Raw genomic sequence first — 15612 nt, 5'->3', positions numbered from 1 at the left:
GTACAAATTATCACAGCTTCGTCTTGTCAGCTTTGAAACCTACAACACAAATTCTCTATAGTTCATGCCACCAAAATCCACATCACAAACTAACATTCTTATAGGGTCTAGGTACACTAACGGGTTTGGTGCAAACATTTTGTTGTAGTGAAAATCTACAGTGAGATACATACCGTTAGGTGATTCCATTGTAGTGTCTACAATCGATTTCGAGTCCTAATTTCAGTTCCAAACATCCTATTGCTTTGATCGAGTGATTTCTCAGAAAAATTAATTAATCGAAAACGATTTGAGGAAGAATTTGGAGTATCTGTTAAAGAACCCTGATTAAATGAGGTTGATTCACCCTGATTAAATGAAGTTGAATCCGGACAAAGGTGTAATAGACACATCATATGCCACGTAATTTCTTTTAAATGAGTTAATTTGACTTACCGTTTAATACTAGTAATGTTGGTGTAATTTAAACAGGTAAAACAAATTAGTTGTTTTTTTATGTTCAAAAAAGAAGAAATTACCGATATATGAACACGGGTAAGAGGTAGTTACCCTCCTAAGTCATTTTCCCAACACACTTTCCAATAACACATTTTCATTAGCTATCAACAATATCCCAAAAAATTTAATTGATAGTAGACAAACCCAACTCAGCACACGTACTGTGAAGATGAAAATTTAAACAACGAACAACTCAAATTCTATAGTATATAATATCATAAACATAATAATATTATAAGCTCTCAACTACTCAATAACTCCAGCAACTCCTGTTTCTTCAGCCTTGACATCCCCTTTATGCCTCTAGATTTAGCCACCGCTCTTAGCTCCACCAACTTCATGCTACTCAAATCATTATCTTCAATCACATTCACTTCTTCATTATCATCATCATCATCATCATCATCATCAATCTCATCAGCAGTATCTTCAACATCAGAAGCTTCATCATCTGAACTTTCATCAAACCCACCAATACCATATACCACCTCACTTTCAACCTCGGGCTCAGGCCCGGTTTCCATTTTGATTTCAGGAATCGGGTCGGGCTCATTTATGGCTTCTTCCGTTTCTTGACCCGATAAAATTGGCCTGTATTTGAACTTTGGAACTGGAGACCTTCGTTGGAAGTTTGATGCTGGTCTGAAAGACTGGATCACACTGGTTTCAGAATTCAAGTCTTTCAGGTTTTTATCTTCTGAAAATGAAGTGTTGTTATGATCAGGATTGTGGTCTAGAACGAAATCCCGATTGTTTCTGTTGCTGTTTGTGCTGTTGCTTTTTCCATGTTGAACAGAGTGTTTTCTCAAGAGTTTAAGAAGGGAATCCACGGTTTCATTCTGTTTATTGTGTCCTTGTGATTGAGAATCTTCCACCTTTTTCTCTTCTTTTTGTGCAGCTCGTTCCCGAAGTTGGGCTTGGACTTTTCTGAAGATTTCCACTATTTCTCTTTCCCTTGGTCCAGGAGTTGCAGCGGAATGGAATTTGGGGGAAGGAGATGAAGAGTTGGAAAGGAATGAGGGTCCGTTTTTTGAAGTGAAAGGTTCGGAATCTTCGAATCCATCGATTCCATCTCGGTCTTCGGTGTTCCTGTTCTTGTTTCTTGAATACCCTTGTCGGTTTTGTCTTGAAAAGTCTGGGTTTCTTCTTTGACCACTAGAATTTGCATTGCAAATGAAAGAGATTGTACCCCTGGAAGTATATCCGGAAGGTAGAACCTTCACCTGTGGGAACTTTATATAGTCTTTACAAGAGGGACATGGTGATATTGTGGATAACCTTAAGCACCTGCCTTCTGAAGCTCCATGACCTGAGGATAAACCATATAGAATATACATAACATATTCTTAGAGTTCAACCTACAAAGGGATTGGCTACTTGTGATTGCATTTAGTCATTGTGATTGCATTTAGTCATTTCATCAAACAGTTGGCATACAAACACACAAGGACAGGAAGATACAAGAACATAGCAATTAAAATCTTTATAATTGTCATGAGTTTTTGGTCCTTTGAAAAAATTGATAAAGTAGATGAATGTTTTACTTCATAGAAGTGTTATATATTGAAAATTGATGGTCTTGAACAGCGATTTTGTGTTCATAAAGTGTAGTTCCTACTCTCGGAAGAGGGTTTAAGAATTTCCACTAAAGCAAGCATATGATGCAAGAGGATACTTGCAACAGACGCCGCAAGCATCACTGGTTACGGTTGAACCTAAGTTCAGAGCGCAATTTCATTTAGTCATTTCATCGAACAAAGGCATACAAACACGTAATAACAGGGCACACTAAATTATATCCTAAAACCCATGAAATCGTATAATGGAATGAATAACCTCTCTGATACACTAGAAAGAAAAATCATACAGAAAACATAAAAACTTCATGAAAAGGAGAGATTTATGCCCTAGTGAAAAGTAGAAATTACATAGAGAAAGTAGAGCCAACAACCATATACACAAATTCAGTATGTACCGGTGGAGGAGAAGTTCGGAGACAGAAGTGAAAAGTGACAACGGATAAGAAGCTTACCGGGAACGCCATGAGAGACGAAATGAGACGCCGGCAACATTTGGTCGAGTAAAGAGGTTTTTGGGGATGTAGGTTGGGGTTTTGCACTTTAGAGGTCAGGAGGAAGAACCCTTTGGGCCTTCTGTAATAAGTCTTTTGTGGAGGGGTAAATATGGAAATCTAAGAGAATTTTGTTATTGATATAGAAAGACTAAACTGTACAAATGGTCGGTTAGTTCAAAATTATCACTTTGGTCCAAAAAGGTTTGGACTAGTGCTGGAGGTTCAAACTTTTCATTTTGTTGCAAGTTTGATCCAATTTACTTTAAACTTTTTTCAAATGACATATTTGCCCCTATTAATATCTTTTTCTATTTTTTTCTTATTTATTTTTCCAATTTTTAGATTTAAATAAAAAAACAAAAAACACCAAAAAAATACACCCATTACGGAATCAAATGTTTAGATTTACACCCAATCTCCAAATAAACCATCTCAATTAAATTTTCATCCAAATTCCCAAATTAAATTTTCATGAAACAGATGAAGCTATGCACATCGTCACCCTGCCAGAACCTCCGCCACAACCACCGTTCTTGCCGGATACCACCTCCAAAACCCCTTCCAATCCCCAAAAACCTGCAGACTACAATCCTCAAGATCCAAGAACACACCCGACAACAAAGTTTTCCAGTCAAAACCCTCTGATCTAGAAAACCCTTCTTGAAAATCCTATTATTTGAAATTCGTCGCCACCTTGAGCTCGCCACTGCTACCGGAGAAGAAGAACCAACAGAGAAGAAGAGGGGTGGAGTCGCTATAGCACCGCCGTCAGAGGAGGAAACAATCTAGCACTCGAACAGTCGACTAACAACTAGAGGGGGAGAGACCACCATTGCAGATCCGACTCCAATTAACGTTATCGCCTTAAATCACCATCATATCCTCCACCACTAACCACCGGAACATCCAAACCACCGTTAACGATAAAGATGAAGATATGAACATCCAATGTCGGGTTTGCAACAACCAAACCACCATCGATTCCTTGACGAAGCTAGCTTACAGATCTATATGTCACCGCCTCTCATTCTCCGACAATCCTAGTGTGGTCGCTCTTGTACCCCATCGTTTAAAGCCACCACCACCGTCTGGAAACCCGAAACTAGCGTTATTGATCTTGTACCCCATCATTTTTCCGGTTAAAACCTTGGATTTGAAAACAAACCTGGGAATATCTTGGATCTGAAAAGTTTTTCAAGTGAAAACAAACCCCTAGCTCTTTAGATTTGGATTCGACTTCAGAAGGTGGTGGTGTTGACCTGTGCGACAATGGTTTTTATATTTTTCGACGGTGGTGGTCTTTATATTTTTCCGGCGATGGTAGTGTTTATATCATGAGTATTTGACCGTGTTTAATGTACATAGAGATAGAGGGGGGAGGTGTAACATCACAATTTTTCTTTTTCTTTTTTTCTTTTTTTTTAGTAATTGAAAATATAGAAAAATAGAAAAAGACATTAATAGGGGCAAATATGTCATTTGAAAAAAGTTTAAAGCAAATTGGACCAAACTCGCAATAAAATGAAAAGTTTGGACCTCTGGCGCTAGTCCAAACCTTTTTGGACCAAAGTGGTAATTTTGAGCTAACCACAGGAACCATTTGTGTAGTTTAGTCATATAGAAATCATTTATTATGTCAAAACAAACTTGTAATCCATATTTTTAAAGATTAACCTTACCGTGATTGGGTTTGTTTTTTCTTGTAAGTTTAGTCTTTGTCAACATGAAATGATTATATTATTCATATCAATTTCTTTTTTCATTTAATTTTTTATTTGTAATAATTTATCCATTATTATTTATTAATTATAGTTTTTTAAAAATAAAATAGGCTCTCTAGCTTGTCAACATGAAATGATTATATTATTCATATCAATTTCTTTTTTCATTTATTTTTTTATTTGTAATAATTTATCCATTATTATTTATTAATTATAGTTTTTTAAAAATAAAATAAGCTCTCTAGCTTTTTAATTTACTAGAAAATATATTTTCTTCTTTCTCTTATTAACCCTCAAGAAACCACCACCACTCACCCTCAATCTCCACCACTCCCACCATTGATGAACCCTAAATTTGATTATTAAATATTAACATTTAAACCCTAAAACATGTATTTAGATTTGAAACACAAACACTTCCATTCAGATCTGGATTTTGATCTGAAATTCAAGTCCATCTTGGATGAAGATCAATCTTGTAAAGCTTTTGGGTTTTGTTGTTTCAAACGAGGAACATCATGAAGGCAATAGTGCTGGAAATATTATGGCTAAAAAGCTTTATCTCATTTCTTCCCCCTGTTCTCATCGCTTTCTTGATTTGGCTTTTCAATTTAAGAACAGCGAAGAAGTTAATAATGTAAATGATATTGAGGATCCTTTGGACTTTCAAAGAGACCTACATGTATAAAGCACTGATCCTTAGTCTAGTTTCATAATCTTGGTGACTATAATAATTATAGTCTATATTCTTCAATTATCTCAATGTTTACATCAAGATCTATCAAGTAAAGAATAATCAGGTAGGATCATATTGAAGGTTGGGTCCATTCTGCATACAGAGTATATTTTGTTTGGAAATTTCACTTTAAACACCTCACTAAATCAAACCTAGACATCGCTCTTGTAAGTAGATCAATCAGTATAATGACTTGGAATCACTTAAAATTTTAATTATAAGTTCATAATAACGACTATGACCATAATTAAAAGTTACACTTACATTAAATAAGTGTAGCTTAACTTGCAGAGTAATCTAACGAAAATCGGGAACTATTCGGGTAGAACTATGGCACGGGAGCTTTCACTAGATAGCTACTAGTAGTTGGGTACTTCAGGTATCGCAAGGCTTCGCCGAGATGCTAGAAAACTTAAGGAAAATAGGCTATATGAGAGAGAACTAAGAGACAGAGGTTGTAGGGGTGAGGTATGAGGAGCATATATAGAGGGTTATTTATTGGGGAAAATTTTTATTTGCAAGAAGCACATTTGGTCGGACTAGGTGACATGGCGATTCTTGAGTGGTCACACGTGTCGTAATTTGGGTGGGGTGTCAGATGCGCGTTGTGCATCTTGTCTGTGCGTGCGGCTGCACGCAAAAAATTCTTATTTCTTAGAAAATTCATATAGTCTTCATACAAGCTACATTTTCGATGGGTTTTATATCCACGCATAGCTATTGAAAAGAACTATAACTTTAGTTTAGACTTCGTTGGCTAATTGTGACTTTATTTTTAAAGTTATATTTTTAATCGGCTTAGACTGTTAAAGTTTGTTAAAAATTCATAACTCTCTTATTTGAAGTCATTTCTCGACTGTCTTTATATTAGTGAGATCTTCGATTCTCATTTAGATTGTCTTTCCTAACAATCGACTGTTATGAATTTCGACACCAGTGTTGCAAATTGTTGTGTTGAAACTTTGAAAAATCGTTACTTCCTTTTACGAAGTCGGATTTACGGGTTCTTTATATGCACGGGTTCACTTTTACGAATACTACAACTTTTTTTAGATTGTTTAGGCTAATAAACAACCTATCTAAAATCCATTTATTATGACGGGCATATTCGTGTCGGTTTAATTGCGAAGTTTCGAAGAAGTATAACTTCTTTGTACGAAGTCGGATTTGGGTGTGCTTTACATAAACGGAATCCTTATCGCAATTACTACAGCTTTAGTTTAAGATTATTTATCCTACATAATCTTCTACCAAAATCGTAGTTTATCGCTCGTCGATAAATTCCCCTAAAAGGCTTATATTAAATAGTTTGCAACGTGCAAGACTAGTGATTATCCTATTGAAGGATTTTAAATTATAATAATTATTACTTATTATTCTTTACATGTTTAGCCTAATTTTACAAGCGTTACAGTTATCTCCTCCTTATGATTATTATGTACCATAAGCATCAACAAAATAGTGTTAAATAACAATTCTCAAGTCGTCTCTCAATCCTCTAGTAAGGAGTTTCATTAGTACTAGTTTCCACACATTACTATCTTAACCGATTATTTCGTATCTAGATGTGAAATGATGCTTTAGGTTTTATGACTGCTCAACAACCTGTCGTCCTAATTCCATTAACACCTTTACTTAAGTGACTTCTCATAACTACTCTTCTTTTTCTAAGGATAGCAGGGTCCACAAACTTAACCGTCCCGTGTCCCTTTCGGGCTTCAACCTTTGTCGGACTTCGACAGTTTTCATGTTATCATTAACATAACTATTTAAGAAGATCCGAGAATGGTCTCAGATTCAAATAACCCAAGTTATTCTTTGAAAATGGGTCTATGAAAATGTTCTACATGGACCAATTCCTTACATATGTGATACCTAGGATGGTATGCTTTGTCGATTGTTCGATTTTGACCTACTTTATATCATGATTATACACAACCATGGACACCTGATATTAAGATATAAGGTGAGATCATTTATTTACATATAGGTGCAAGTAAAGGTTTCAAGTTTCCTTACAATTATGTTTCCTTACTTTCCAACCAAAACATCAATTCAAATAGGTATTGTAACGTTCATAGAATGTTTACAAAATCATTGTTTTTAAAGTATTGTTCCATATCAGAGTATCCCAAAATTATAAAAACCATAAACAAGAGGATGTGCACGGTCATGCCTTCGCCTTTCTACGATCATCTGAAGTACCTAAAACAATAAACTAAAACTGTAAGGCAAAATTTATTGAGTCCCCCAAAGTACCACCACATCCAAGATATCAAAGACCAACATCAACCTGCCTGGTCCGCCTCACTGGCCTACAGACTATTGGACCGGTCACATAACCCTCAACATGACTGGACCACCTCACCAGGCATTCAGCTTATCTGGACCGTTTTCTGGGCCTTCGGCCAGACTGGTTTGCCTCACAGGCCTTCAATTTATCTGGGCAACCCTAAGTCTCTTGGTCTTCAATATACATTAGTCTGCCTCAACCCAACCTTCGACATATACATAACATATAAACATATAACCAGTCAGCAGACAGCATGTAGCGCCCTGTTACGAATCGATTTCCTAATTTGAAGTTGTGGCCCAAAGATCGGTCATCATAAGGCTTAGGGCCTTTAAAACTTGAGATCTAGAACCATTTGGATGCGATTAATGTAACTGAGGTAATTCAGGTTTCCGGTTGGTATTTTGGATCCTAAGGGTATTTCGGTAAAGTACCGGTTTGGACTTCTATGGAAATTGGATTTTTGTTTGGAATGTCTTAAGGCTAGTATGAGTTTATAGAAGTGTAGATATTATCGTTACCTTTTCATGGATATAAGGATCGTCGGAAACGGACTTGTAACGAAGAAGTTATGGCCGTCAGAAGATTGGTGAAACTAGGGTTTCACCAGGTGCGTTGGGCGTACACGAGTGTACGCATGGCGTACTAGTAGGAGGGTCCGTACGCGGGGCATACATCTTGAGTACGTTGTGTGTACTAAGCCAATTGGTCGTGATTATCCTTTGGAGTAGGTGTATCATACAGGAAGTACGTTGGGCATACTTTAGTTAGTTCCAAACCCTATTTTAGGGTTTTGGACCCTTTTTAAACTCCTTATCTCATCGCCAAACCCTAATATCTTTAGCCTTCATCCCTTTAAACCCTAGAAATGAAACCATATCCCTCATTTGAGTGGTTTTGAGTTTTGAGTGTTGTTTCATGCTTTTGGTGCTCATAGAAGAAGAATGAGCTTCTTGGAGAAGTGTGGGATTGCTTAAGACGTTTGGATCCAGGCTTGTTGCATCTTGATCTACATCTTGAAGGTATGAATGTTCTACCTTGGTGATCTTGTATGTTACATCTAGTTCATGGAGTATTTTATGCATTTTGGAGTCTTTGTGTTAAATATGGGTTTTTGATCTACTCTAGAAGTAATGGGTGTTAGGTCTTAGCTCCATTCAGTCCCTAAGTTCATAAAAATGCAAGCTTTATAGTGTATTTTGGTCCATGCAAGCATTAAGACCTTTTTTAAGTCCTTATTGAGCTTTTAAGTCCTTTTTTGCCAGGCAAGCACACAAATTTGCCAACTTTACGTGATAAGTAGTCTTATAGAATCAGATATGAGAGTTTAGCACTTCATCTTAACCAATTAAGGGCTTCTTGGAGTGAAAAGTGGTATGAGGTTGGAGAACTAAGAGATAGAGGTTGTAGGGGTGAGATATGAGGAGCATATACGGAGAGCTATTTATTGGGGGAGGGGGGGGGGGAGTTTATTTGCAAGAAGCACATTTGGTCGGACCGGGTGACATGGCGATTCTTGAGTGGTCACACGTGTCACGATTTGGGTGGGGTGTCAAATGCGTGTCGTGCATCTTGTCTGTGTGCGCGGTTGCATGCGGAAATTTTTTGACTTCTTAGAAAATTCATATCTTCTTCATACGAGCTCAATTTCAACGGGTTTTATATCCACGTGTAGCTATCGACGATACCTACAAGTTTCGTTTAAAATCCGTCGGCTAATTTGATTTTTTTAAGTTATATTTTTAATAAGCTTAGACTGTTAAAGTCCTTTAAAAATTTATAATTCTCTCATCCGAAGTCCATTCTCGACTGTCTTTTTATTAGCGAATCTCTATTAACAAGATCTTCAATTCTCTTTTAGCTTGTCTTTCCTAAAAATCGTCCGTTACGAATTTTGAAACCAGTGTTGCATACTACTATCTTTATATGCATGGGTTCGCTTTTACGAATACTATGACTTTTGTATGGATTGTCTACACTAATAATCAATCTATCTAAAATTCACTTATTACAACGCACATAGTCGTGTCGGTCTAATTTCGAAGCTTCGAAGAGGCATAACTTCTTCGTACGAAATCGGATTTGGGTGTTCTTTACATGAACGGAATCTTTATTGCAATAACTACAACTTTCGTTTAAGATTATTTATCCTACATAATCTTCTACCAAAAACGTAATTTATCGCTTGTCGATAAATTCCCTAAAAGGCTTATATTAAATAGTTTGCAACGTGCAAGTATGACGATTATCCTATTAGAGGATTTTAAATTATAATAATTGTTACTTATTATTCTTTACATGTCTAACCCAAATTTGCGGGCGTTACAATAATTTTCTAAAACTCAAGGATGGAGAACTTGAACCCAACAATCAACATCAATCTCCACAACCACAAACACCATCTCCGAAACTCAAACCTATATTTAAGGGGGGTGGTGTTGTTACCAAATAGAGAACGGATGAGATAGAGACGATGATGGTTCAGTCTATATATTCTTAAGGACCATCGGAAAGAAAAACGAGGGAAGAATAGATTTGTTGTTGTTACAGGCGGTGCTAGGGTTTTTAAGTGGTGATGACAACCCTAAGGTTTCAGGTGAAGATCAAGAGAGATCAAAGAGAGAAACTAGCAGTGGTGAAGCTATTTCCGACGGCGGTCCACATTTTTGATGTTGATTTTATTTCCGACGTGAACATATGAAGGGAAAAGAGGTGGTGATAGTCGTGGCCAGATTTTCGGTGGACGATGAAGAGGTGGCGGTTAAGAGGGTTTTCGATGGTGGTTATAACTATAATGGTCGAATTTTGATTTCAATGGAGGTGAGGGGCGATGAAAAGTTGGAGTGGAGAGTTAGGTTATTTTAGGTACATGAAATAGGGGTGATAAGTTTAATTGTTTAAAATTATTAATAAATGTGAATAAATGGTTGAAATTTATTTTTTGTTTTTCTTATAAATACAAAAAAATAAGACAATATAGTCATTTTATGTTAGGAAAAGTATGAATTATGCAAATGTAAACTAACAAGAGATGAAGCGTGTATATTTAAAACTAATGAGTAACAGTCTGAGTTAATTTTTGAAAATAATGATTAACAGTACCTTTTGGTACACGATCGACGATTCGTGTAATCTACTCAATCATTTATTACCACCACTACACTATATAATAGTTAAGTTACATACTATATAATTTATTCTTATAGCTAGATATTTCTTTCTAATTATTATTTGAATCATCAACATTTTAGCTAAATGACATGTATCCAATTACTTTGGATACAGCTAGACCTGTATATTTATCAAGTTACTAAGTAATAACATGTGTATTATACGGTGGATAAAAGTAAAACAACATTGAAACTAGGCATTGTCCAAAAATGGATTAGTAGTATCTTTTGAAGTAGTTGCAGAAAGAGAATAGCCTTCTATTTTCATAAACTTCATATTCTATAGCCAAAATACCAAAAAAAAAATCTTATTTGATGAAGGAATATTGAACATGTTTTAAAGAATTCATATTGTTTTAATAAGCAAATAGGGATAGAACATGTGCATACAATCTAAGTGGCAGTTCATCCGCTTATGGCGGTTCACATCGCTTTAGCAATCCACATGACGATTAATTTCATTGTGGCGATTAGTTTCCATTCGAAGGGATGGTGGTGAGTAATTACTTTTCATCGATTTGTCTTCTTTTGATAACATGTAATATGACAAAATGTCAACAATCTAATTTAAAACAAATCAAAGGCAAGATATAAGAAATTGGGAGTATGAGTGTTGAATAGATGGTATTTGTTAGAAGTTTGAATTTGATATTAATATTCTTTATGCAATACTCCTGTCATTTTTAGCTAAAGTGTATATGATGTTATATGGGTCAATGTATTGGGTAAGTTAATATATAACTGATTCATGTCAAAAAAATTATCTGAGTTTCATAATAAGAGATGTTAGGTACTCGTTAAGGGAAAAAAAAACATTTATTTTCAAACGGTGGTGGTCCATGTTATAGAAGGCTTAAATAGTAAAAAAAAAAAAAAAAAAATGCATGTTTTTATTTGTTGTAATTATTGTTTTATTAATGGCATTCATCATTTTTTAAATAAATATCACTTCAAGTGTTGTCAATTAAAATATAGAAAAAACATCATAAATGGTCCCTGTGTTTTCTCAAAGTCTGAAGTTTAATCCCCGTGGTTTAAAAACATCATAGATGGTCCCTGTGTTTTCAAAACTTTTGACGATTGGTCTTTATTGCTAACTATGTTAACTTTTATCTGTTAATTGAAGGGCATTTTCGTCATTTAACTACCATAGGACCAATTATGATGCTTTTTCTTAATTAAAAAAAAATAAAAATAATATGCTTCTCTCTCGCAACAGTCGACCACCGGACATAGGTTTCGGTAACCACCGGATGTCAACGAAACAACCTTTGTACTCTAAAGCCTTTGGAAAACGCAGGATGCCTTCGAACCTTCACACCATAGACGCTTGAAACTTCTGTGCGTTGTTGATCTGGATTCTAAATCCACTGAAAACCTTTGTGCGTAGCCGATCTGTTTCTAAAGCCTCCTAAAATCTTCAACCTTCACCGATCTAGACTCGAAAGTCGTCGATCTACACCATCGACCTTCTGCTTCGCTGATCTGCACCATCTCTACCTATCTACACCTTTGCCTTTGTATCTGACGTCAGTATATTCGTCGTCGCAGCCACACCGACGAATAGAAACATTCTCTCTTTCTTCTCATCTGAATTTGCGGTTTGATTTCTGATTAGGATTTTTGAATTTGATTTTTTTTAATGGATTTTTGTCATGGGTTCGGTGTGGTGTTTTCTGGTGGAAAATATGGTGACGGTTTAATGTGGTGGTGATTAAATCCGATAGCACGGAGGAGGTGGCGCTTTGCTCCCAGCAACACATAAATGGGTAGAAGTATGTGGGTCGATCCATTTTGGTCCAAATGGAACCCATAACCTGTTTAGATGCAAGAACACAGGGGAAAATGGGTGTTGGTTTAGGGTATTATATTGCAGCAGCAATAGCTTCGCCTGATCGGCTCGTGGTTGCTGTTGAAGGTGATTTTGGGTTCGGATTCAGTGCCATGGAATTACCAGGTACCCAGGAAATAGTGTTTGGATTCACTAGCATGTGAGGTGTTTGATTTCTCCTTCAATTGAACCAAAATCAATCTAACAGGGCATCAGTCAATTCCTATTCCAGAGATGCAGGGCATCGACAATTGGATTATTCTTCAAGATATACAGGGCATCTACACTTCTATTCTTCTTCAAGCTCTTCGAATGAACCCACTTAGGTTTAATCTCCCATTCTTAGAAAAACTATAATATGATCTCTATGGTAATTATAATTTAATTTTGGTGATTGTAATTTTTGTTTCTTGAACTCGTATGAATGTGTTCCTTGAATCTTCTATGAGCCTATGAGTATTTGTTTTCTAGTCATGAATTTGCAGAAAATAAAACAAATTTATTTTCTGGTATTGAATCTACTATGACACTTTGTTTTGTGAACTGATATGAATCTTTACCCTTGAATTCTTTTGTAGCTTGGAATATTGAATATGTAATATGCTCTGAATTTGTAATCTGATTTCTAGATTCATAATTTTTTGGATATTTTTACACAATAGGTATGCATCGATGAGTAATCCAGAGAGAGAGAGAGTGAGAGAGAGAGAGAAGAGAGAGAGATTTTATTTAATTATGTTTATTTTTTTTAAATACAAGAAAACATCGGTCCCTATGGTGTGAAATGACGAAAATGCCCCTCACTTAACGGACAAAAATTAACGAAGTTAGCAATAAGGACTATCTGTCAAAAGTTTTGAAAGCACATGGACTATTTATGAGATTTTTAAACCATGGGGACTAAACTTCAGAATCTGGAAAAACATAGGGACCATTTATGATGTTTTTTCTAAAATATATTAAGTTGTATCTTTAATTTGCATAATTTTGTACACTATAAAACTTATATGAAATAAAATCGTTTCATGTTTTTAAAAATTACATAACTTTGTATACTCTAAAATTGTATAACTTTGTTTACTTTGAAAAATAAAAATCCCATTTACCATATTATTAAGTCGGTGGATTCCTACAAATTTAGAATTTAAAATTTCATTTGATGTCATAAAATAAAAACAATTTAATCTTATTGAAATTTTGTATCATATGATGTATAATTTTGAATGTCAGAATGTTGTCTTATTAATATTCAGTTGTTTAGTTATTAATGCTCAGCTCTAGTTACTAAGTAAACTTCATAGATATTATTAAGTCATATAAATATAGTTTTATTTTTATTTTTGAAAGCTTTAAAATTATACTATTTTTTGGGATTTGATAATCTCTAATATGAAAATTCAACGGATTCTAAAGAGCAACGACATATTTGGTAGTTTACTTTTAAAGTTTCCAAAAAAAAAAAAAAAAAAAAAAAAAAAAAAAAAAAAAACAACTTAGCCGCTGAGAAGATGTTACACACTTTTTTATTGGAATAAAGGATTAGAACCGAATTTTAGTTTTAGTCTTTTAGTCTTTTAAATCGAATTTACGTCAAAGTTTGGATACAAGAAAAAATCTCAAACATATAAGATGAGCTAGGTTCAAGCATACGAGTGTTTGAGTAGAATTCTTATCTAATTTTTCAAATTATATGTAACTAGAGACTATTATATGGATTAATTTAAAAAAATAAATAAATAAATATAAATATCTAAATATTTGAGAACTTTAAATTTATAAGAAAATAAGAAAAATAATGAATTATTATAATAGAAATGTTTTTTCTCTTGTAAATTTAAATAAATTAATAAAAGAAACTAATAAGCTTTAATTTTGAGAATTTTAAAATTAAAATATAAGTTTATTAATGAAATTGATATCTATTTATTATTACATTTATTGCAATTATTACATTAAATATTATATATAATTTAATAAAAAAAAACTCATAAAATGAAATATAGAAAAAAAAAAATTCAAAATAACCACAAAGACATCTGACAAATTGAATGAGAGTGTGATAAGTGGCAAAAAAAAAACTTCAATTATTAGAGTAGATATGTAAGTGTATGGGTTGATCGGCAAATGATAGTGTTTTTATCGGATTATTAAGGTCACAAACTATATTAAAGTTGAACAATATTGAACTCTAAAATGAGCTCGAATCGAGTTTTAGAATTGAGCATGGTTTCTATTTTGATTTATATTTTTTGAGCACTTAAATCTCTATCGAGCCGAGTAGAAATTTGCATCATGAAGGCTCATCAAACTAAATATCTGTCAAAATCATATTTGATAAAGCGGGCTCCATTCGAAAACTTGAATAGCTCAAAAATATTTATAAAACGCTATTCCATGAACAAATTTCATTCAAATTCAATGTAAAGAAAATAACAAATACATATAATTCAATAATTGTGATAAAAATCAAGTCTAATCCTAAAAATCTTGAAATCAACTTGTTATACATACAAAAGACTGTTTCTTCTACTCAAACTTTAACTTGATGAGTGTAAGCCGGATTCAAACTTAACTCACTAAAAACTCAACTCGTTTAAAGCGCACCGTGTGCTTTAATAAGGGTTTCTTTGGATAATTTGATATTTTCAATAAAAGATTTAAGAGCGGAATTCAATTCTTTCTCCCTAGTAATGATGAATTTTCTTTTGATGTTAATTTTAAAACATGTCACCCAAATTTAGTTCGGTCAATCACAAAGCGGAATCTCACATTCCAATTCTTTGCATTCTGTTTAAATATGCAAACCAAACACGCAGTTAATCATCCCTAGTAATTAAAGATAACACCCTTTAAACATGGATTTCCATGGAATTCATTTCCATTGATTTACCAACCAAACGCACCATCAAAGGAATCATCCATTCCAACTCCATATTCCCCCAAAATCCACAAAACAAACAAGACCTTAAACATTAAACAGGTATGAAAAAACAAGATACAATAACAGAAAATGTTTGAGAAGTTGCTAAGTAATTAGGTAAACTTATAAGGAAACATCATAAATTAGGATCTAAAGAAACCCATATCACCAAATTGGATACAAATCAAAAAGTATAAACAACATCATGATTCATGAGAATACACCATCTTCTCACAATAGATGTTTCTCTTGACTTGAAGATCATTAGATTCGGTCAAATTTGAACCTTTTTTTTTTATTGACTCTTCTTGTTCTCGAAGAAAACATATTAAAATTTGGAGCAAACAGAGTACATACAAACCAATTTCT

At 34.3% G+C, this 15612-nt stretch overlaps 1 protein-coding gene across 1 annotated transcript; it reads right to left on the bottom strand.

The window, feature by feature from the left end:
- Positions 1–575: 575 nt before the first annotated feature.
- Positions 576–2662, bottom strand: LOC145011868 (rho-N domain-containing protein 1, chloroplastic-like). Its single transcript, XM_078970616.1, has 2 exons — positions 2531–2662; positions 576–1807 (listed from the first exon to the last, which is right to left on the bottom strand). The coding sequence occupies exons 1-2, from the start codon at positions 2568–2570 to the stop codon at positions 741–743; spliced, it is 1107 nt and encodes a 368-aa protein (XP_078826742.1). The 5' UTR covers positions 2571–2662; the 3' UTR covers positions 576–740.
- Between the last annotated feature and the right edge of the window lie 12950 nt (positions 2663–15612).

Source organism: Lactuca saligna, chromosome 8, assembly GCF_052625555.1.
Source record: "Lactuca saligna cultivar CGN05327 chromosome 8, ASM5262555v1, whole genome shotgun sequence".
In the NCBI taxonomy this organism is placed as follows: Eukaryota; Viridiplantae; Streptophyta; class Magnoliopsida; order Asterales; family Asteraceae; genus Lactuca; species Lactuca saligna.
This window is presented reverse-complemented; position numbering and strand designations above follow the sequence as displayed.

Bases quoted from the DNA above. Each gene is read 5' to 3' on its own strand.
- LOC145011868 (XM_078970616.1), bottom strand. From the start codon at position 2,570: ATGTTGCCGGCGTCTCATTTCGTCTCTCATGGCGTTCCCG. The intron at 1,808-2,530 runs GTAAGCTTCTTA...GTTTATCCTCAG, and splicing joins CGTCTCTCATGGCGTTCCCG to GTCATGGAGCTTCAGAAGGC.